Below are 24,050 nucleotides of genomic sequence, written 5' to 3' on the forward strand. Positions count from 1 at the left end.
ATGGGCAGAGGGAGAGAGAGAGAGGCACACTCCGCACTGAGCAGGGAGCTGGACACAGGGCTCAATCCCAGGACCCCAAGATCATGATCCGAGCTGAAGGCAGACGCTTAACTGACTGAGCTACCCGGGTGCCCACACTCTTTTGTACTCTGTTTTTCACTTTACAATGTATCTTGAGGGTTTTCCAAATATAAGTCGATGGTGTAGGTCACATTATTTTTATAGTTGTGCAGTATTCCATCATATGGTGTACTGTACTTTATCTATCTTCTATGATGGACATTTGGGTTGCCTCCTGCGTTTTGTTCCTTTTGTTCTTAAGATTTTATTTGTTTATTCATGACACACACACACACACACACACACACACACACACACAGAGGCAGAGACACAGGCAGAGAGAAAAGCAGGCTCCTTGGGAGGAGCCCAATGCAGGACTCCATCCTGGAACTCTGGGATCATGGCCTGAGCTGAAGGGAGACACTCAGCCACTGAGCCACCCAGGCGTCCCCTGTGTTTTGTTCTTATAAACAAAATTGTAAAAAAGCCCAATGTTTTGAAATAAAATTGTTTAGATTTCTTTGTGCTTCATTAAAATAAACTTACTTGGCCACTTTAATTTATAGCCTCCCACTTAAGGCTCAGATTTGGAGGCCACTACCCCCTCCTTCTTCCATCTCCAATAGGACAGTAGCCCTACTGGGTGATGAGTCTGGGAACAGTTCTTTATCTGTGGAGGAAAAATGTGTGCCTTGTCAGTGTGTGAACTGCCTGGACCTTTCTCTCCCTCCCACATGCCAATTCCTGACCTCTCTCTCAGTCTGTGGGATGGCAGTGGCGATTTCAGCCCGCACATTTCTCCTCTGCCCACGTTCCAGTGGCTGCAGAACCCAGCACTGCCAGTAGGGATGGCCAGGTCTGTGGAGGCTGGGAAAGCAGTGACATTATCCTCCTGTGGGCTGTAGGGGGTGGGGCCCAGGCCCATAGGGTTTCCTTCCCACCTGCCTGAGCTGGCTCTGAGGCAGCCTGTGCAGGACCCCCAGGCCCTTCCTCGCCTCCTTTGACCCTTACTGAATCCTGTCTGCCACAAGTGGCCATTGGTTGGTGCCAGTGCCAGTGCCACTGAGCGCCGGGCATCGCTGGTTCATGTAGGCCCTGTGCCTTAGTCTTGATCTCTGGATGCGGTGGGTCTCCCTAAGGGACTGGGCCCTCCTCCCCGGAGGCTGCCCTCATAAAGCCACTCTCCTCCATCCTCTGTGAAAGAATGAATGAAGAGCAGCCATTAGGGTTTCCTGTGCTCAAGCCTCAGACCCGTCCAACCTCCCCAGGGTGTCCAGCCAACCCAGTCTGGCCTCCCAGGGCAATTCTGGGGCAGCCTGCTCCTGAGGCCTGGGGACAGGCAACTGCTGTGCTGCCTCCAGCCTCTCCCCCTAGGGGAGGTGGGGGGCTTATGAAGGCCACGTGGCTTCTCCAAAGGACTGGCCCCAAGGCCCGTGGCTGGGGTGGGAGGCGGGGGCATTTCAAGGTCCAGCAAGACGTTGAGGGAGGAAATAACAGGCCGTGCCCGCTGGCCAGGTCTCCCGCCTCCGCCTCCGGAGGTGCCTGGGCTGGCAGGGGGGCCCCCCCGCGCTTCCCGCCGCGTTTCCTCGCATTGTTCCCGCCCCACTTCCGGGAATTCTCCGGGGGCGGAGGGGGGGGGAGGGCTGGCGGGCCCGAGGCCAGAACGGGACGCTGCGGCCTGTCCCGACCCGGAGGCCCCGGAGGCCCCGGAGGGAGCGCCTGGCGCGCGTCTGCACCGCCACCGCCACCGCCACCGCCGGGCCGGCTGCGCGCTCTGCCTGCGTCGGGAAGGCTCCCCAGGGCCCGGGGCGCAGCTGCAGGGCAGGCCGCGGCCGCGTGTCGCAGGGGCTCACTGGGCTTTTGCACCTACTGTCATGCCTGGGTCCTGCTGTAGCCCCAACTGACAGGAGTTTGCTCCACGGTGAGTCAGTTAGAAAGTACACCGGGTGGAGTTGTCGCACCAAGGAAGCTCTTGACAGCAAATAGGGTCACAGGGCATACTTTCCAAAGTCACGACCCCCCCCACCCCCCGCTCCCCAGCAAGGGGTGAATGGGGCTCTTTTATTTAAAATATTTAGGTAGGGGAGGCTCGCGGCCCTGTAGAGGCGGGCATGAGGTCGGGATGCGCCTGAAGGAAACTACGGAGATGAGGCTTGTGCTCCAACTCGGGCAGAGATGTTACTATTATAATGACGTAAAGATAAGTGTCAGTTAATCCGTGGGTCCTTCCGTGGCCCATCTGCGCAGGGGTAAATGGAGAAGTAAGCTGGCACTGGTCCGGCTGCTCTGGGCTGCCGGGACTCCACCAGGGCAGTCACTACGTTGGAAGGGCAGTTTCGGTCTCGGTCATGGGGTGCTGTGCCAGTGGGGTCTTTTTCCTGAGTTGAGAGAGAAGTTGTAGAGAAGAGCTAATGGAAAACTGTGGGACAGAGGTCGGTGGGTACAAGCAAGTCAGCGGTAAAGATCAGCTCTTGGGGGTCTACCTGGTGACACTGAGGACACTTCAATCAACACACCGGTGCCAGGTGCCTTCCCCACGCTGGCCCTGGGAGGTAGACACTCCAGGAGCCTCTGCTTAGTAAGCTGTGCTGCAAGCCTGCTCTGTGCTGCAGAGGAATTTAACACACGCCACTCCAAATTCTAGAAAATGTGACTCTTAGCATCAGAGGAATGAATGTTAGTGAAAATCTCTTTAGCCCTTTCTTTTTTCTTTTTTTTTCATTTTTCTTAATAAAGATTTTATTTATTTATTCATGAGAGACACAGAGGGAAAAAGAAGCAGAGACACAGGCAGAGGGAGAAACAGGATCCATGCAAGGAGCCTGATGTGGGATTTGATCCCAGGACTCCAGGATCACACACTGGGCCGAAAGCAGGCACTAAACCGCTGAGCCACCCAAGGATCCCTAGCCCTCTCTTTAAAGAAATGATAGAAAAACATTACAAAATTCAGCACAAATCAGGTTACTGCCTTGCTAGCTAGGGAACGTGTAACGTGGCCACGAGTCTACTGGTTCCAAGAAGAATGGAGTCAAGTGATTTTATTGAACAACTATCAATGACTAATTAATAATTAATAAGCAGCTATTAATTGTTCTTATCATGGTAAAATAACAAAACTAACCACTTTGACTATTATAAATGTGCAGGTCAGTGGCATTAAGTACATTCACACTGTTGAGCAACCATCACCACCATCCATCCCCAGAACTTTTTCATCTTCACAAACTGAAACTCTATAGCCACTAAATAATAACTCCCCATTTGCCTGCCCTTCAGTCCCTGATAACCTCTATTTTACTTTCTTCATGAACTTGCTTGTTCTGGGAACCTCACGTACAGGGAATCATACAATAGTTGTCCTTTGTGTCTGGCTTATTTCACTCAGCACCACGTCTCCATGGTTTATCCATGTCCTAGCACCTGTCAGAACTTCTTTCTTTTTTAAAGCAAAATAACATTTCACAGTACATGTGTTTTAATTTATTTTATTTTAATTTTGATTGCATTTTATTTATTCATTCAGTTGTTTATTTAGGCATTCATCTGTTGATAGATACTGTTACTTTCATTTTTTAGTGATTGTGAATAATGCTGTTATGAACATGGGTGTACAAATATCTCTTTGAGTCCCTGGTTTCAATTCTTTTTTTTTTTTTATTTTTTATTTATTTATTTATTTTTTCCTGGTTTCAATTCTTTTGGGTATATACCCAGAAGTGGAGTTGCTAGATTATATGGTTTGATCCATTTTTGCATTCCTTTTTTTTTCCATGCACACCAACAGAGCACAAGTTTCCAATTTCTCCACATCCTCACCAACTTTTGTTGTTTTCTGTTTTTTTTTTTTGATAGTACCCATCCTAATGAATGTGAGGTGGTATTTCCTTGTGAGTAGCCAGTGTTAAAAATCAGCTATTTAGGGGGTGCCTAGGTGGCTCAGTCAGTTAAGCATTCTACTCTTGGTTTTGGATCACGTCGTGATGTCAGGGTTATGACATCAAGCTCCACATCAGGCTCTATGCTCAGCTCAGAGTCTGCTTAAGACTCTTTCTCCATCTCCCCTTACTGCCCCTTACTCCCCTGCACTCTCTCTCTCTTTCAAATAAATGAATACATCTTTTTTTTTTAAATCAGCCATTTAGATCAAGACTAAAGTTGTATTTCAATAAAACTTCATAAAACTTATATTCGAATCAGTTGTTATGGACACTAGAAAAAGGAAGGTCCCAAATGGCAGGTGTGCTGTTTATTCATCAGGGGAAAAAAATTCAGAAGCAGAAGATGAGAGCAGCCCTGTGGCTGCCGTTCACCATCCATCTTGACAGTCCTATGCAGGAAGCACACAGGAGTCTGATGCAGACGGCAGGCCCTCTTGCAGGTTCTGCCCTCTTGCCTGCAGAGGTGCGGAATGCACTCTGCCCATTTCTTAGCTTAGGGAACACAAACTCTTTCCTTGGCACTCTTTGGAGGGTCCCTTCACTGATCATCGCTCAGTGACCTACTCTTTCCTAAGAACCCATACGTTTATGGAGATGCGGCCTGAGGTGTGTGTGCTGTGACAGTCCCAGGCCTCTCTTGGGAGTGGGCTTGTCTGCCCTGTCCCAATTTACTTTTCTCCCTGTCTCTGAAGATAGAGAAGACAGTTTCTCAGGTATAATCATTGCTGGCCGAGCCCTGGAAACTGGTGTAGACGGCCTGTGTAGATGTGGGTCAGATGAACTACTGCAGCTTAAGAGTGAGCAGATGTTGTGGTGGGGAAACAGCCCTGCTTTCAGGAGACTCTGACCTGGTGAATTGCTGAGGTCAGATGGGCAAGGCAGCCCTTATATGGGAGTACCCGGGTGGACAGGGATGGTGGGGCTGGGGCTCTGAGGAGAGGCGGCGAGTTGACTTTGGGAGAAGGGAAGGTGTCTTTCATCCTTGTGCAGGGAGAGGGGCCTGGCCCTCCAGGGATGATGCATGGGGTGACTGGGAGCAGAGTGCTAGGGAGCCTTGAAGGGTCCTAGGGGACTACGGTGTTCGAGTCAGATCAACTTTGTCTGCAGGGTGTTTGTTTTGTAAGGTGGTGGTGGTGGGGGTGCTATTTTGGGTGAAGAGCCAGGCACATTACGTTAGTTCTCTATAGTCTGCTTTTCTCTCCACTTAGGTTCTTAGGGGAAGCCCAAGTCCCACTCCAGGAGGTCCTCGCCACTCCTAGTCTGTCTGCCAGCTTCAATGCCCCCCTCCTGGACGCCAAGAAGCAGCCCACGGGGGTAAGTGCCCAAAGGGCCTTTGCACCAGGTTAGTGTCTGGTCTGAGGCCTTGCCTTTCTGACCCTAGTGGTGTATCATAGTCCAGCTGCCAGCAACTAGGCCTGGCCCTCCCTGGCTGAAGCTGGGGGTGCCAGGGAAGGGAACTGACTGGAAGAGTCAGATCACCTCCTGGGATTGCTTCTTCACTAGAAACCTGATGACTCCCCAAGCTTCCTAAGCAGCCTTGGTTACGGCTCTCCCAAGCCCCTTGGTAGCCCATCCTTCACCTCCCAGCCCCCATCTCCAGGTCTGGAATATCTGAGTCATCTGGGTCACAGATCATAAGGGAAGGGAGACAGACATCCCCCTTCCCAGCCCACCGGAACCTGTCAGACTCTCTTCCTTTCCTTCATTGTCCTTCCTGCCCCTCCCCCAGCCTTTCCAGTGCTCTTCCAGTCCTAGCAGACAATTCCCAGCCCTCATCTCTGGCTTCCCGTTATTTTTAGGGAGCTAAATATACTCTGCAGGGTTCTTTCTTCCTGGTCAGTAGAATTCCTGACCTTCCCTCTGGGTCAGCTCTACTTCCCAGGATGAACTGGGGAGCTATTCATTTGGAAATACTTCCTCCTGGTGAGGCCCTGGGGATCTGGGCCCAGTTCTCTTAGACAGAGTGGGGCTACTGTGTGTGTGTGTGTGTGTGTGTGTGAGAAGACAGGGAGCCTTGGCTGGCTTGTTGAGTCAGGAAATAGTAAATCTGGGCAGAACTCTGAAAGGAACCACCACTGGGTACTGGGAGCTGGAGAAAGAGAGTGACGGATGGAAGTCACACAGTGAATCCGTGTCCAGATGGGGCCAAGTCGGAGTGTGGCACACCTCAACTCTCAGGGCTGGGAGGGAGAGGGACTTGAATGGACTTCTGGTCCACTGCCTTTCTGATGCTGGAATTTCTTCCTGAGGCATCTTACGCCAGTGATGGCTCGATGCTTCCCTGATGGAGAGAGGTTACTTCCCAGGAGAACCCATCCCTTTCTCAAACAGTTCTCAATGGCAGAGCATTGTGGGTTGGTGCGGTGATCATTTGTAGGTTTGTAACCTCTTCAGGAGCTTCCCAGGTGAAATCTGGAACCAGCCCCCCACCATTGGAGGCAGGGAAGGGCCAAGGAAAGAGGCAAAGCCACTCCAGACTGGGAGGCAGCAGGGTGAGTAAGCAAGGGAACTAACTTCTTAACCTGTGAGGCTTATCTGGCATGGCAGCAAGAGCAGTAGGTCTCTGCACCCATCTACCAAATCTTCGGTTTACATAGAGGTCTTAACTGGGTTCAGCTTGTATACCATCCAGATAATCTTAACACCATGTCACTAGCTCAAGACTACGCCTGGGGCAGCTTCTGGGAGCAGGGATGGCAAGTGGAACTTACATCCCACCAATCATGGAGGGGGTGAGGAGCCTCAGATTGCCTGGGTTTAGCTCATAGGTCACCTGGTGGGTGGGTTCTCACATGGCCTCCTCAGCATCACTGAGCTTGTCTCCGTTACCTGCTGAATCTCCCTTGTCCTCCCTGGGCTCTCCAGTACTCATGCAGTCTAAGGGTTCTAGTGCCAGTTTCCAATGTTCATGTGTGGGTTCCCCTCCACACCACCAAGCAATTCTTTGACACCAGCTGGGCGTCCTATAATTCAACTCAATTCTGACACTTGTCTACCCAGAGATAGCTCTGGGTTAAGGGCTAAGTGCTACAAGATCTCTCCTTCCCCTTCCGATGCCAGTCCCAAGTCCAGGTTCCCCTGTGCTTCTAACCAACTGGCTCTAGATAGGACATTCCTATGAACCTCCTGGGGTTTGATTAATTTGCTAGAGTGGCTCACAGAACTCAGAAGAACATTTTGCTTACCAGAACAATTATTATCCAACTTGAAAGCTCTCCAATCCCTGTCCTTTGGGTTTTTATTGGAGGCTTCATTGGCAGTTGAACTTACTCTCCAGCCTGGATCCTCTCCTGGAGGTGGTGGGGTCTGAAAGTTCTACAACCCTCTAACCATAAGGTTGGCTCCAGATCTAGCAACCAGATCCTATCCTTAGGTGATTTCCAAAGTCACCTCATTAGCACAACAAAATTCATTTTTATGGCTCTTATCACTTAGGAAATTCCAAGGAATTCATACATAAAAGGAGCTCTGTGCCTGAAGCAGGGATAATGACCAAATACACACACACACACACACACACACAATTATAAATCACAGTATCCTATCCGTATACTCAAGCAGGACTCCAAGAACTTCTGGATCCCTAAGAGGACCATAGCTTTCTCTAAAGGTGGAGAGCACTAATGGAGGAACTGTAGATAGGAGCCAGGAATCTTCTCCAAACTTCTCCAGCACATCTCAGGGCTGGCCTGCCCCTTTTTTAGAGTTCCTGGACCCAATTTGGGTGTGTATTGGGCCCCTCTTTTAGAGTTCCTGGACCCAATTTCAATGGGGGATGCCCCCCCCCAACAACATCAACTCAATTCTGACACTATCTACCCAGAGACAGTATCAGATTCTACAGGTTAAGGGTTTAGTCCTACAAGATTGCTCCCACCTCCGACTTTATTTATTTATTTTTATTTAAAATTTTAAAAAAAGATTTATTTGTTTATTTGACAGAGAGCATGAGCGAGCATAACCACAAGTGGGCAGGGCAGTAGGCAGAAGGAGAGGGAGAAGCAGACTCCCCACTGAGCAGAGAGCCTGGTGCTGGGCTTGATCCCAGGACCTGAGATCATGATCCAGGCCGAAGGCAGGCGCTTCACTGACTGAACCCCCCAGAAGCCTCTCCACCTCCCATGTTAGATGCCAGGCCGTTACCTGTGGTACTGACCAACAAGCTCCAGATTAGAGGCCCCAGTGATCTCCTCCTTAGGTTTAATTAATTTGCTAGAGCAGCTCACAGAATTCAGAGAAGCACTAACATTTACCAGTTCATTAAAAGATAAAATAAAGGATACGGATCAACAGCCAGATGAAGAGATACACAGGGCAAGGTCCTGAGCGAAAGAACTTCTGTCCTTGTGGAGCTGGGGGCCCTGTTCAGCGGCACATGGAAGTGTTCTAGTTCCCTCAGCACGAAGCTCTGCAAAAAGAGATGAAAAAACTTGAGTTTTTAAATAGAGGCTTCGTTATAGTCATGATTGACCAAGTCACTGGCTGTTGGCTAATTCGATCTGTAGCCCCTCTCTCCTCCCCAGAGGCTGTGGCAGATGGGTCTGAAAATTACAGCCCTCTAACCACATGGTTAGTTCTCCCTTCCACGGGGTGCAAAAGTCACCTTCATTAACAATGAGACACCCATTTTACCTTTATGGCTCTGAAGTATTTTCAGGAACTGTGGATGAAGACCAAATCTAGTGGAGAAATGTAGTTTGGTCACCTGAATGATCGAATATATGTTTCTTGTAAATCATTAAATCAGCCCCCGATGCCTCCAACTGGGGTTTCTAGCTTCTGGCTAAGCTGCTCAAACATCTCTCTACTACTGCCATCTGAGCATCCGTGACTGGTGTTTCTTGCAAGTTCTCCTGCACTTGCACCCCTCAAAGCTCAGATGCCTGTCCAGCCTCTAAGACACAACTTTTCACACCTGGTCCTTGTCCACAGGGCTGAGCCAGGTTCGTGACCATCCCCGGATGCCTCCCCTCTACTCTGGCTCTTTGTTTCCACGCTCTGTTTGCACTTCATGCTCACCAGCTGGGAACCTGCTGCCTTCTCCTTTCTGGCTAGGACCCCTGCCTGTCTGCAGAGATTGCCAGTCCTTCACAGACCATGTCTCTAAGAGGGTGCCGCAAAAGCCAGAAGGATGGATGGGAGAGGAGGGCTGAGCCCTGCCTGGTTTAGTCCCCAGCTGAGTACAACCTGGGGGATGTGGCCAGGAGGTAGCTCTGGTCTGTAGAGAGTGTCTGGGTATGTCTTCTCATGCCTGTGATAGCGCTGAGTCACAGAGCAGCCCCAGGTCCTGAGATCCTCTGAGTTAGGGCTTCCCACCTAGGACCTGGGGCTGGTTGCATGGCAGCAGGAGGCTCAGAGAACTGAGGTTGTTTCTGAGGGAACAGAAAGCTCTGTCAGAAGTGCAGGATTCTCACTGGCTGTTCATCGAGGCTGACGTCTGGGCTGGGCCCAATGGGCAGAGCATGCCAGGCGCACCCAACTGAGTTCAGCTCAAACTGTCAAAGCAACCTGCTGAAGGAGTGATGGGAGTGAAGACAGGCCTGTGGGATCCTTGGAAAACCCTGGAAAGACTGAGAGGAGGAAGAAGGCTGCGGGAGGCCATAAAGTCTTGCTGCAGGCTGGCCTTGGACTCCATTGGCCGGGCACTCAGTATTCTCACCCAGATCCCTTCAGAGGTGGCTCACTGCGCTGTGTGCCAGGAGAAGATGCCAAATCTGTCCTCAGCTTCTAGACTGAAGGAGACAACACTATCCCTGTCTCAGAGGAGCCTCCAGGCCCGTAGGGATGCTGGACACACATGGAAGAAAGTTGCTGCATACTCACAAATGTACTTTGAGAGCAGCTTGCTAGTGAGGGTGTGGACACCGTGCAAACTGTCGGCATTACCTCAATCTTAACAGCCAGAGGCAGATCAGAAGAAGTGAGACTTGCCGGGTCACAAGGAAACATGAACCCCAGTGGTGTGGAGGGCTGGGGAGACAGGAAGGCACTGGAGCAGGGCCCTGTGTTGGGAGTGAATGCTTGAATTTCTTTCAAGTGGTTTGAAAATGCTGCCAACCACCCCTCCCTCCGCTCAGGGCCACATCTTACCCTCCCCCAACTTCTTGGTGTTGTCTGAAGGAAATAAGATGCAGACACATACGGAGCTTTCCTGCACTCATGAGTGTGCATTAGGGGAGGTGGGAGTGGGCAGATCTGGGGTTTGGTCATGCTAACTAAGCTCAGTGTCAGAGAACTGTGGCTCAGGAGGCAGGCAGTAAGCAATGGGGTTGAGCATGATCGTGTGGGCAAAGGACCCCAGAGCTTGGCCTCATAACCTGTAGGAGGATCTGCTGAGGTTGTCCTCTGTCTTTGTCTTTGGTTTCCTAGGCCCTCCCAGCCTGGTGGCCAGACAGGACCCTCCAGAGTTCTGTGATATCGTTGACTGTGGACCTCAAGATGGCAGACATGAGTGACAGGTTTACCTGCTCCAGGACAGTGTGTTCTGGTGGCCACATGACTAATGACAATGGTCTTGTAACAGGATGACTGCATGGTGGTGCCAGGGCTGGAGTCTTGAGGAATAGGGCTATCAGGTGGGGTACCTTGATGTGGACAGCCTCAGAAGGGCCCTAGGCCAAGGTCACGTGGTTTGGGAGAGCATGGAGCTCATAGACATCCCATAGGAAGAAAATCTCAGCTCTGGTTATGTCTAGAGAAGGAGATAGGCAATGAGGTATGACATCACGGTGAAGGTGGGAGGTCCTGACCTGGGTGGGATCCACAGACATGCTGCTATAGATCCCCTATAGAGCTACAGGACTCTAGTATTAATCACCTGTGGTCTTGAAGCAGTGGTCCTCAGAGCCTGTTCTAGGTCCTGGCTTTAGATCCTCTGAAGGTGCCGGGGATGTCCTTGTGGCTCCTTGATGGGTAAATAAAAGGTGGAGCTGGCTCTGTGCTGGGAGTCTCATTCAAGTGCCCAGACCCACCAGGATGTTGCCATTTCCTCAGGAGATTGGTGTGGGGCTCTCGGTATGGGGGTACCTGATACTCAGGAAACCCTGGGAAGGGCTGCCTGGGTGGTCTTCCAATGCCGGGGCTGTTGCTCCTTCCTGCTTCTCCTGCAGGCCTTCCCCTGAGCCTCCATGCTGAGGTGTGGCACCCAGGCCACGGAGTGTGGCAGTCGTTCTCCTGCGGGCCCACCTCTGTGCTCAGCACAGAGTAGATACGAAGTCCCCTGGGGTGTGTGGAGGGGCTGGGTAGGCAGGGCCTACTCTGAGAAAAAGAAGGGGTGTTCTCCAAGGGAATCTGTTCCTAGCACCAGGGGACCTCAGTCACCAAGTGTTAAAAGAATAGGATGGGGTGCCAAGAGGCAGCCAAGCAGTGTCCCCTCCAAGGTCTTGCCCATCTCTCCTCACCTCAGTGGAGTCCACTCAGACCACTTGATTTAGCACTGTGGCCTGCAGCCCTGCCTGCCGCCCTGATCTCACTGGCTCTGGTTTACTTTTCTTTCTGACAAGTTTTATAAGTTTAATATCTATTTCATTTATTATTTATTGTCTATCTCCCCTGCCAAGATGTCAGCTCCATGGGGACAGAAGCCTTTGCTTTGTTCATAGAAGAATCCCCATATCTTGAAGAGCTTGGCCCTTTGCAGGTGCAACGTATTTATTTGTGCAGGGAATGAATAAGCAAATTCATGGAGGAATGGGTCAGGCCCCGTGTGTGTGTGGGGGGGGGGGGCGGGGGGGGGAACGACACCCTCCAACCTTTCAGATTCCTGCCCAGCTTAGATTGAGCCAAGCAATCACCTCATGGGCTGTTAGGCCCTGCACTTGGTTTCTCTGCTATTGCCATCTTGAAATTCCTAATAAAATTTTAACAAGGGACTGTATTTTCATTTTGCACTTGGCCTCACACTACTTCTGGAGAGTGGGAATCAGCATGAATGGCGGGGGGTGGGGGAGTGGTGAGGGGCTTTTTTTGTCTGAGTGAGATTCCTATGATTAGAGCAGAAGCAGGTTTCGGAGATTTTTAACCTTTTTATTTTAAAATAATTTAAGTTTTAGAGAAAAGTTGCAAGAGGAGTACAAAGAGTATTTTGTTTTAAACCCTTTGAGAGTAAGTCGCCAACGTCCTGGCCCATCACCCTGAATTTACTGTGTATTTTCTCTGATGAAGGACTTTTTCCAAAGAAACCTACAGCTTTCAGAGATTGAGGAGATGAATTATTTCTTTTTTGGTTGTATATTTATTGCCTTCTTAATTTTTTTTACATTTTTAAAATTTAAATTCAATTTGCCAACATATAGTGCTCATCCTATCCCCCCACTAAGCCCTCTGATTAGTGCCTGTCACCTAGTTACCCCATTCTCAGGAAATGAATGTTGATACAGCGCTACCATCTGAGCCACAGACCCCACCCATTCGAGTTCATCAGTTTTTTCAGCAATGTTCTTTGTAGCAATATCCAAGTAAGGATTATATGTTGTATTAGTTGTTTGTCTTTAGTCTCCTTCCCTCTGGGAGAATTCCTCATTCTTTGACTTTTACAGCTTGTGACCTTGACTTTGGCTAATACAGGCCAGTTATCCTGTAGAATGTCTCCCCGTTTGGGTCTGTCGGAGGTTTCCTTGTGATTAGATTTATTTCAAAAAAAATTTTTTGGGGGGCACTTGGGTGGCTCAGTGGTTGAGCGTCTGCCTCTGGCTCAGGGTGTGATCCTGGGGTCCTGGGATGGAGACCTGCATTGGGATCCCTGCAGGGAGCCTGCTTTTCCCTCTGCCTGTGTCTCTGCCTCTCTCTGTATGTCTCTCATAAATAAATAAATAAAATCTTTAAAAAAACTTTTTAAAAAAAGGTTTTATTTATTTAAGAGAGATTGAGAGCCCAACTGGGGTGAGGGGCAGAGGGAGAGGGAGAAGCAGACTCCCCACTGAGTGGGGAGCCTAATGCAGGGCTCCATCCTAGGCCCCTGAGATCATGACCTGCGCTGAAGGCAGACACTCATCTGACTGAGCCACCCACGTGCCCCCCTTGTGAATAGATTTAGGTTGAGCATCTTTGGCAGGAAGAGAACACAGTGAATATGTGCTGCCCTCGTATTCTAATTAATGTGCTCTTAACCTTGAGCATCTGATTAACATTGCCTTTGCTGGCTTTCTCCGCTAATCACCAATCCATTCCCTTTTCTTTTTTTTAAAATTTTTTATTTATTTATGATAGGCACACAGTGAGAGAGAGAGAGAGAGGCAGAGACACAGGCAGAGGGAGAAAGCAGGCTCCATGCACCGGGAGCCCGACGTGGGATTCGATCCGGGGTCTCCAGGATCGCGCCCTGGGCCAAAGGCAGGCGCCAAACCGCTGCGCCACCCAAGGATCCCTCCATTTCCTTTTCTAATAAGAATTCTGGGGGGAGGTGACTTTAAATACTCTGGTATTTAGTACCTTGTGACTTTAAATACTCTGCTCCTCACCCAACTTTTACCTGGCAGTTTTTACATCCATTGCTGTTTACTTGGTTAGATTAATTATTGTTTTGATTGTTGTCAAGTAGTGATACTCTGAGCCCATTATTTTTTTCTGCATTTATCAGTTGGTATTTCACTATAAGGAAAAGATTTCTTCTGTCCTATTTATTTCTGTGTAGATTAATACATTCCTATTTTATTCAATGGTTTGATCTGCTACTATATTTATTTTCATATTTAAATTGTACCAGATTTGGCTAGTGGGAGTCAGTGAGAATAGTTTTCTATGTCCTTCGGATATGTTTCTATCATTCTTTGAGTATTTCCTTGCTTTCTGGTACAAAAGGGCTCCAGAGTCCTCTACTTTCCCTGGCCTAACCCTAGAATTAGTTACTTTTCCAAAGAACCAACTTGCCTTTGGATGAAGTGGGGGAAAGCCCCAGGATGGTCGTCAAAAATTCAGCTGCCTGGGTCCACTCTAGACCCACTCTAGACCTGCTGACTGGAATCTCCAGGAGTCTGGGGTGGCTGTGAGTAGGTCTGGACAACCACCCCTCCCGGCTGCTGCCTTCCCCCACCTGAGTGGGGCCCCAGAAGCTGTTCTTTCCTTTTTGGGCTCTAGGAGGTTAGAGTGTGAGGCCGGCTGCCTGCTCAAGTGGCGACACCTGCTGGTGGTTCTCAAACCTGGCAGCAGGCACTGAGGGCGCGCCTTGCTTCCAGGACAGAAAGGGTCTCATTGCCCTCTGGCCCCACCCTGGGTCTCCTGGGACGGGAAGCTGGCTCTGGCTGGCTTCCTTCCTTAGCATTCCGAACCCTGTCCTTCCACTGGTCCTGCCATCCCTTAGCCTGGCTGCCCCAGTCTGGGGGTTCAAGTCCCAGACCTGGAGCCATCCAGTACGTCTGCCCTTTCTGTCTCAGGACCAGGATTTGCCCCCAGAAGTCTCTGGAATCCCTAATATTACTCAGTAGAGATGTCTAGTGAATGATACTGAACCTCTCAGAGGATATTATGCATTATTAACAATTATCTTTGGGCAGCCTGGGTGGCTCAGTGGTTTAGCGCTGCCTTCAGCCCAGGATGTGATTCCGGAGACCCTGGATTGAGTCCCGCATTGGGCCCCTTGCATGGAGTCTGCTTCTCCCTCTGCCTGTGTCTCTGACTCTCTCATGAATAAATAAATAAAATCTTAAAAAAAAAACCCAGCTAATTATCTTTATAAAGGATTTGTCAAAACCTGGGAAATGCTTACTAACATAAGTAAAATATAAAAGCATTTTAAAAAGATTGGAGAGAATTATATCAAAATGTGAATGAAGGTAGAATTATGGAAATTTGTTTTCTCTTGTATTTTCTTTTTTCTTTCTTTTTTAAGAATTTATTTATTTGAGAGAGTGTGCATAAGTGTGCGAGTGAGTGAGGGATGAGGGAGAGGGAGAGAATCTCAAGCAGACTCCCTGCTGAGCATTGAGCCCTATGCAGGGCTTGATCTCAACACCCATGAGATCATGACCTGTGAGATAATGGCCTGAGCTGAAACCAGGAGTCTGTTGCTTAACCAACTGAGCAACCCAGGCACCCTGCATTATTTTTTTTTCCTCAAGGATTCTGTACACTCTAAACTTTCTTAAATAGAACATATTATTTTGATCCATAAAAAGGCTGCCCCAGGAGGCCTGCTGAACCTATGGCACCAGGGAAGGCTGGGCCAGACCCCCACTGGTCTAGGAGCTAGAAGGCTGGAGAGCCTGCTGAGGGGCCCTTTGAACACTGTAGGTCTTTTTGGAGGGCGGTGCATCCGTGGGGTGAAAACACAGAGCAGGCTTTCCTGGTCCATGAGAATGGAGTGACTAGTCACTGTCCTCTTGGCTGGTCAAAGCTGGAACAGCTGAGGTTGAGGTGGGGGACAGGGGTGCTTCTGGGAGGGAAGAGGGCTCAGAAAGGTGATCAGCACCCTGGGACTCTCTCAGAGGTAGCTGGCACCTGAGCAGAGCAAGGCTGAGCTGCCTGTGGAGAAGCAGGGGAGGGCCCCACAGCTAAACAGAGGGGCCAGGGGGCTTTTTCCCGAAGAAAGGCCTAGGCTGAGGGTTTAAAATCCTGCAGGAGAGGTTGAATTGCTGATCCATTTATAAAAGTTTATGATGTGCTTTATCAGCTCATTTAATCCCCACTTGACCCTACGAGGAAGGTACTATTGCTGTTAGCACCCTCATTTTACCGGTGAGGGAAGGGAGGCATGGGGAGGTTATCGGGCTTGGCCAACATTGCTCGGCTTCTGAGTGGTGGAAGCTGACTCCAGATTCTGTGCTTTGGACCACCTGACCATGCTGATAGGCCCCTGGGGGTGGCTTTGCCCCAGCTGCCTGCAAACCTGACCCCTGTCAGAGCCATTTTCTTTGGTGAAGGAGTAAAAGGGACTGGAAGGATGCTGGCCGGTGGTGGTCCGAGGCCAGTGTACTAACCTGCTGCCCTCTACCCCCATCTCTTCCAGGCCTCGCTGGTCCTGCAGGTGTCCTACACTCCACTCCCTGGAGCCGTGCCCCTGTTCCCACCTGCTGCATCTCTGGAACCCTCCCCGACTCTGCCTGACATGGATATGGGGGCCGGTGAGGAGCCTACCCTGGCAGGGCCCCCGGGAAGAAGTCCAGCAGCAGTGCTTGAGTCTGGGTGTGGGACGCCTTAGTGAGGCTTCGGCCAGCCTCTGCTGCCTTCCCCAGGCTGGGGGCTGCCCAGGCCCAGGGAAGAGAGGACACCAGTGGGTGGGGAGTCCTGAGAGCTGCCTTCTGCCCTGCAGAGAGAGTGCTACTAGAATGAGCATGAGGAAGCCCTCCTAGGGAGGGGCCCTTTGCAGGCTGCTGCTCTGCACTGTGCTCTCTCCATGGGTGGGAGCTATGGAGGGCATGTCTGTGCTGGGGTGGAGCCTGTCCTGCTCCTCAGAGGTGGATGCTTCCCTGCTTTGGCACTTAGTACACCTTTGGTGATGGCACGTGACAAAAGAACTGGGTTTTCCTTGAAAGAGCCTTGGGCCAATGGCAGGGGACATGAGTTCCTTTCTTGACGTTGGTACCAGGTAGCTGTGTGACTTTGGGCTGGCCGCTTTCCCTCTCGGGGCCAATAGTCTATCATTTGTGAAATGAGCAGGCTGAGTTGGCAAGTTCCAAGGTTGCCTCAGTTCTCTTCACTTGCCTCTGCTGGCCTTGTCACAGAAGGATCCCGCCCAGGGTGCTTGGTGTGCCAGTATGAGGGCTGGTGAGACCCCATGTGGCCCAGCCTGCTGGAATGTGCAGGAAGCTGCACAGATGGACCAGGCGGGGACTCGGCCATGGGAAAGAGTCTGCAGTTTCTCTCCCCATGGAGGGAGCTAGAGGCAAACACGGCATTAACACCCGAGCAGCCCCTGGTGGGGGTGTACCCTAAGCCTGGCCTGCCCAGGCATCTTGGAGCTCCACGCTGGCTGAGCTTGGTCATAGAGAGGTCAAACTGGACTGGGGCATGGGTTGCTGGGGAGGGCAGGCAGTGGGCAGAAAGAAGGGGTGCTTCGGGTGACAGAGTGAGGAGGGTGAGGGGTCCGTGTGCTCTGGGACCACCTTGGAGGTGGGTCTGTCAGAGTTAGGGTTCGGGCCACTCAAGCAAGGATCCCCAAAGTGACAAATTCCCAGTCCTTCCTAGCAAGTTGGTGAGAAGGGACAGTCTCTGACAGACATGGGAACTGTTCCAATTTTGTACCAGGCTGGGGCAGGTAGGGAGAGCAGGCTTGGGGTGGGGATGCCCTAGGTTGGCTACCCTCACCCGCTCCCTCCTCCCCTCCTGGGGCTGTGCCCTTGCCCATGTGCCAGGTGGGGGACAGAGCCGGGCTGAGACTTGGTCCCTGCTCAGTGACAGCACCGTGGATACAAGATACTCTGGAAAGAAGTGGCTGGCCCCCACGGGTGAGACGCGGGTCAGGCTACCCCGATCCTGATCCTTCCACCTGTAACAGGCTTGTCGCTGCCATCTGTCAGGTCATGAGCGTGGGGCGAGGTGGCCAGAGGGGCTGATCCAGCAGACGTGGTGGGGAGGGCTAGGGCCATTCTGTTTCCTTCCTGTTGACTAACTGGACAGACTGCCCTCACGTTTCAGCTGTTGGAAGCTCTTCTTCTTTCTCCCTTATCCATCCCAGCTCACTGACAGGAGGGGAGATGGGTGGTAGAGCTTGGCGCCCAAGCCCTTTGGCTCCTCCATTGGCTGGGCAGGGTCCTGGGCTCGGGACCAGAGGGACCAGCCCTTACTAGCACCCTTTCTGCCCAGACACAGGAGGAGAGGAGGACACTGAGGACCAGGGGCTCACTGGAGACGAGGGAGAGCCATTACTGGATCAGAGTGGCGTCCCAGGCCCTGGGGCTCCCACCACCCCGAGGAAGCCACCTTCCCATCTGCCCCCCTACCACCCTGGGAGCAAGAGGAAAAGAAGTGCTCCCGCAGCCAGAAAGCTGCTGTCCGACAAACCGCAGGACTTCCAGGTAATGGGCTGACTCTCTGACCACAGTCTTTTCTTTTTTTTTTTTTTTTAATTTTTATTTATTTATGATAGTCACAGAGAGAGAGAGCGAGGCAGAGACATAGGCAGAGGGAGAAGCAGGCTCCATGCACCGGGAGCCCGACGTGGGATTCGATCCTGGGTCTCCAGGATTGCGCCCTGGGCCAAAGGCAGGCGCTAAACCGCTGCGCCACCCAGGGATCCCCACAGTCTTTTCTTTTAGCTAATGTCTGTCCAGCCTGGGGCAGGTCCTAAGGGCTCTCCTAGGCTGGAGTCTGGGGTTTCCCTGGACCCCTGGGGGAAGATGAAGAATGAGCAGGCCCTGGTTTAGTTCTTTAAAAAGTTGGGGGTAGGGTGGGGATCCCTGGGTGGCTCAGCGGTTTAGCGCCTGCCTTCGGCCTAGGGCATGATCCTAGAGTCCCAGGATTGAGTCCCAGGATCAAGTACCAGGATCGAGTCCCGCATCGGGCTCCCTGCATGGAGCCTGCTTCTCCCTCTGCCTGTATCTCTGCCTCTCTCTGTGTGTGTCTCTTATGAATAAATAAATAAAATCTTAAAAAACAATAAATAAAAAGTTGGCAGGGGGAGGGGGCAGCCCCAGTGGCTCAGCGGTTTAGCGCCACCATCAGCCCAGGGTATGATCCTGGACACCCGGGATCGAGTCCTGCGTCGGGCGCCCTGCGTGGAGCCTGCTTCTCCCTCTGCCTGTGTCTCTGCCTCTCTCTCTCTCTCTCTCTCTCTGTGTCTCTCATGAATAAATAAATGAAATCTTTAAAAAAAAAATTTGGCAGGGGCGCACTGCAGAGATTCAGCATATCTTTACATTTGTTATGCGGTTTCCAACTGGGGTTTATCTGGCCAGCTAGCTTTTTGCTACTCATAGTGTGGTCCTTCGACCAGCAGCAGAAGCAGTACCTGGAAACCGGCTGGGAACATAGACCGCCAACTCTGTGAGTCAGAATCTGCGTTTTAACAAGATCCCGAAATCTAAGCTCTGTCTGGCTCTCTTTTCTTTCTTGATCCATTCCCTTCCTTATAGCCATGGATTCTTTGGAAGGCCACATAGAATTTGAATTTGTTCAAGCTCTTCACAGAATAAAACTGTTAATATTAACCCTTTGGCATATTTTATTTTTTAAAAGGTTTATTTATTTGAGACAGAGAGAGAGAGCACGTGTGTGTGAGCAGGGGGAGGGCAGAGGGAGAAGGAGACAGAATCTCAAGTAGATTCCACGCTGAGATGAAGCTTGATGCCGGGATTAATCGTCTGGCCCCAAGATCACAGACCTGAACCAAAACTGAGAGTTGGATGCTTAACCACCTGAGCCACCCAGGCGCCCTAACCCTTTGGCATATTTGAATCCAAAATCCATCCCATTTTATTTGTATTTTATTTTGGTCCTTTGCTTATTCTTTTTCTTTTCTATGAAATTTCCCATGTTGGTGGAATTGCATTTAGTGATATTGAGCTCTTCAGAAGTACTTTTAAAATTAAAAACAGGAAACTTAGCTTTTCACTAAGTGTAACAAATTATAAAAATACATTTTAGTCCTAAATTGTGGTAATTTAAGCAAAAGTTCTAGCTGTAACCACTGTGTATTTGCCTGAGAGACAAAATTCTCACATTATTGTTTTTAGTTTAGTCTCAATTCAAGTACTTACTGCCTTTTTCCTCCTTTGAATATTAATATAGGTTTATTGTAAAAAATTTATAAAATACAGGAAAATGAAGAGAATAAAAACATGGATCTACCTTCCCATTGTTATTAATAATATATTTTTCTATAGTATGGCTTTTAAAAAGAGTGTTGATCGATCCATCAATAAATCACCTCTGATTAAACTTAAAACCAGTAAACATCTTATTTTTCTATGAAAATTGTCCTAATATTTTAAAATCTCAGGTTTTAAAATATTTTGCCTTGGGGCAGCCTGGGTGGCTCAGCGGTTTAGCGCCGCCTTCAGTCCAGGGTGTGATCCTGGAGACCCAGGATCGAGTCCCACGTCGGGCTCCCTGCATGGAGCCTGCTTCTCCCTCTGCCTGTGTCTCTGCCTCTCTCTCTCTCTCTCTCATGAATAAATAAATAAAATCTTAAAAAAAAATAAACATTTTGCCTCAATTTGGAAGCACAGATATTCCCGAAAACTTTCTTTACTTAAAGTTTAGTGGATAAAACTCTCAATTTATTTCTCAGAACATGAGAGAACATTGTATCTCATAAAGCACAAAGTAGGGTCACTTCTCTATAGAAGGTCAGCCTCTGAGGGGACTGTCAGTGAAGAATGTCTAGGCCACCTAGATGTGTTGGTGTCAAGGGGTCTTGAGGGAGGCCTTGTGCCAACAGCCGCATGAAATGATCTGGGATCTGGGTCCTTGGCCCAAGCCTGGAATTTGATGCTGGGAGCTTGCTTGGGGCAGCATGACAGCTCTTGCATGGAATTATGGAATTTTATAGATGCAAGGGACCTTGGTAGGAAAATACGACTGTTTCTGTAATGCTCTTCCTCATAACTTGTTCATGCCCTTCCCCAGAAGCCAGCAGTGAGAATGGCCCCTGAGATTTCCAACTCTCCTGGGGCCTGACTGCTTACCCTCTTCGTCCCACTCATTCCTCCTCTTGGCTTTCAGATCAGAGTGCAAGTGATCGAGGGGCGCCAGCTGCCAGGGGTGAATATCAAGCCTGTGATCAAGGTCACTGCTGCTGGGCAGACCAAGAGGACACGGATCCACAAGGGAAACAGCCCACTATTTAACGAGGTAGGAGGTGCTGGCTCTTAGGACTAGGACCACGGTGGCCCTTACAAATTGAGAGTGCACAGCAGATATCCCACAGCCCATTTGGTTTTTGTAGAGTGTTAACTCTGTTGACACAGAGATGTGCTGGGTCCTGAGTAGGTTATCTGAGGATGTGGAGGAAGAGTTCTAGCTCTTATTCCTGCCTTGGGCTCCCAGAGCTCCCCATCTCTGACATGCTGTAGGCCCAGCCACCCACCCTGTCCCTGCGATGACAACTTCCATGAGGTTAAGGGTGGGATACCCCAGAACTTGTGGAATCCCCAGAGCTCACTGGGTAGACCTCAGTCCACACTTCTGTGTGAACAGACCTGAAGGCTGGGGGTGGTGGTTGACCCTCTCCTCAGTCCCTGGGGGCAGCAGGCACTCATTTGTTTCCCTTTGGCCCTGAACCACAGACTCTTTTCTTCAATGTGTTTGACTCTCCTTCGGAGCTGTTTGATGAGCCCATCTTTATCACGGTACGTCTCAGCAGTCAGCATTTTCTGTGGGTTACATGTTCACTCATACATATGTCACCGTGCATGTGTGTATGTGTGCATGTCAGCGTGTGTGTGTGTGTGTGTACGTACCTGTTGTGCGTGTGAGCATGAGAAAGAAGCCATACGACCCAGGGCACCGGTGATGTGGAGCAGCTCACCGGCAAGCTCTGCTGGTCACAGAAATATCATTGGCAGCTCAGATGGAGGCAACAACCAAGCGGGGAACCTCCACTGCCCAACACCCTCACAGGGGCCACAGGTCAGGGTCCTGAAATCATTCTTTTTTTTTTTTTTTGAAAAAAATATTTTTATTTATTTATTCATGAGAGACACACACAGAGAGAGGCAGAGACACAGGCAGAGGGAGAAGCAGGCTCCACGTAGGGAGCTGGATGTGGGACTTGATCCCAGGACTCCAGGATCACGCCCTGAGCCGAAGGCAGACACTCAACCACTGAGCCACCCAGGTGCCCCAGCAGTATAGTTTAGTTGTTGAAGGTGTGGGCTCTGGAGCCACTGTCTGGGCTCTGGTCCTGCCTTGCCTTTTAGGGGTTGTGGATTCTGTATAAGTCCTGTAGTCTCTCTGTACCTTTGTTCCTTCATCTGTAAAATGGGGACGATACTCGTCCCTATTTATGGGGTTCATGTGAGTGTTAAACATTGCTCAGAACAATCTCTGGAACAGAGCAATCGCTCTATGTAAGTGTTGGCTGTTACTGTTTGGGAGGGAAGAGATGTTGTGTTGGGTCCTGTCTGGGCCAACATTTACTTGTAAATGAGAGTTTTAATTTATTTCCCTCCCCCATCCCCTGCAGGTCGTAGACTCCCGTTCTCTCAGGACAGATGCTCTCATTGGGGAATTCCGGGTAACTTATTTTATTTTCTTTGAAGGCAGTTAGTTCTTGCTAATTCATGTTAGTGGAGGCTCTGTGTATAATGTGCAGAAGCTGGTGCTTTAGGGGTCCTATTCCTTTCTGGTCTGTGTTGGGGAAATATAGTTAAACAAAAAAAGACAAAATCTTCTCTGAAGTCAGAAATCCTCTCCACAAAGGTCATAGACAAAGAACAGACTTTTATTATCGAATAAATATCAATCCAGAAGGTGATGCACATGACAGGAAATGCACCGGGAGATTTCTCAGGTAAATGATCTGAAAGAAAGGACGGAGAGGGAAATCTCTTCCCATGTGTTTAACAGGGGGTGTTGAGCTTCTTACTTATGATTCTTATTTGTCCTTACCTCTGGGAAGACAGCATGAAATTGGTGGTGAGGTGACCCTCTTCCTGATTCTGACTTGGGCCAGCTCTGTGCCCTGCATGCACCCTCAAGCTGGCTTGGGATTGGAGTCTGGGGGGATCAGGGTGGGATGCAGGGGAAATGGGGGAGCCTGACCCCCCATTTGTCCCCCAACAGTGCAGAAACGAGGAGTGCACTGCAGAGAACCAAGGACTAAGTAGGACACAGCTCTCAGGGAGGCATCACCAAGTCTCAGAATGCAAAGACAACTAGCAATGGAGACCTTCACGAATGGTGTTTTAATGCAATTCTCACTGATTTTCTTGTTTCTGAATCTTCAGGCCTTTATCAACTGGAAAGAAGGGGTACAGGCTTATTTTAACCTCCCCTTGCTATCCAAATAAAATATGGCTCCTTCTATGGGAGGTAGTCCAATATAGAAAATGAAGTCAATTTTCCTGGAGAAGCAGTTTTAAAAACAATGGGATTGAACCTGAGTCATTCTGTAATAAATGCAGTTCTATGTCTTGAGTCTCTAATCTTTGAAGCATATTTTTGTTCTGAGAACCCAGAGGTTAGGGTAGAAAATTATTTTCTTTTTTTGTAATTACAAAAGTAATCCACGATCAAAAAAAAATTCTTTTTAGATTAGTTTTAGGTTCATAGCAAAATAGAATGGAAAGTACAGAGTTGTCATGTACTTCCAGTGGCCGCCATGCACATCTCACTGATCTATGATTTTATATGGAAAATTATGAAATACAGGAAAGAAAAACTAATAAAGTAAATCTACCACCTAAATCTACCAGCCAGAGATAGCACAGTTATCCTTTTGTTGTTTCTTTTGCTCTTTCTTTCCTATGCATAGAAATATCTTACCAAACTTTGATAAAAATGTATTGTGCTCTTTTTTCCATGTAATGTCAGCTGATGAACATTTCCTCATGTCTCCAAATGGTCTTCAGAGCATGATTTTTAATGTGATAGCATAATGCACCATACTTCATCTAACCCTCCAGGAGCAAGAGTTTGATTTGTGTTTCTTGGTTTGATTTCAGATGGATGTGGGTACCATCTACAGAGAGCCCCGTGAGTCACGTCCTCATCACCTTGACCATATCCTTGCATTTTGGTTCTGGAGGCTGTAAGGGACAGCTATTTGGGACAACCACCTTTCTTCCTTGAGGGTTTTGGAATTTAGAGGCAGAGTCATCCTGGAGATGAGAGCTGCAGAAATGAAGAGAAGGCAGGCTTTCATCTTCCAAGTAAACCAGGCCCTCAGAGAGATCAAACCTTCACGTGGGTCCCAGCTGGCTCAGTCAGGGATGCTAGATCTGGAAGGCCCCAAGCAAGGGCTGTTGGAGATGAGGTCACCTCCTACAGGGGTGGGCCATTTTGATAACAAGTCTAGGATTTCTCCACACTGTGGCTTCTTTTTTGGTCTGGTCACTTCCTGAGAGGGAGATAAATGGCCTGGGATCTGGCTTTGGCAGCTTCTTATAGGTGCCTCTGTTGACATTTCTGACTTGAAATGAACATTCAAAGTCTGGCCTCCATGTTCCTGTGAAT

The 24,050-nt window shown here is 49.6% G+C and overlaps 1 protein-coding gene across 23 annotated transcripts in view; it reads left to right on the top strand.

The window, feature by feature from the left end:
* The window catches only part of DYSF (dysferlin), a 216,916-nt gene that overhangs the window by 42,205 nt on the left and 150,661 nt on the right, over positions 1-24,050 (top strand). For 11 of the 23 annotated variants that reach the window (XM_072769771.1, XM_072769783.1, XM_072769778.1 and 8 more), the window contains exons 4-11: positions 5,210-5,315; positions 15,943-16,057; positions 17,288-17,380; positions 17,739-17,950; positions 20,598-20,726; positions 21,161-21,223; positions 22,060-22,110; positions 23,540-23,570. In XM_072769771.1, coding sequence (XP_072625872.1) covers positions 5,210-5,315; positions 15,943-16,057; positions 17,288-17,380; positions 17,739-17,950; positions 20,598-20,726; positions 21,161-21,223; positions 22,060-22,110; positions 23,540-23,570 — 800 coding nt within the window. The remainder of the gene's footprint in view (positions 1-5,209; positions 5,316-15,942; positions 16,058-17,287; positions 17,381-17,738; positions 17,951-20,597; positions 20,727-21,160; positions 21,224-22,059; positions 22,111-23,539; positions 23,571-24,050) is intronic. The other 12 variants (XM_072769780.1, XM_072769785.1, XM_072769792.1 and 9 more) reach the window with 3 other exon arrangements.

This window comes from Canis lupus, chromosome 12 (assembly GCF_048164855.1).
Source record: "Canis lupus baileyi chromosome 12, mCanLup2.hap1, whole genome shotgun sequence".
Classification (NCBI taxonomy): Eukaryota; Metazoa; Chordata; class Mammalia; order Carnivora; family Canidae; genus Canis; species Canis lupus.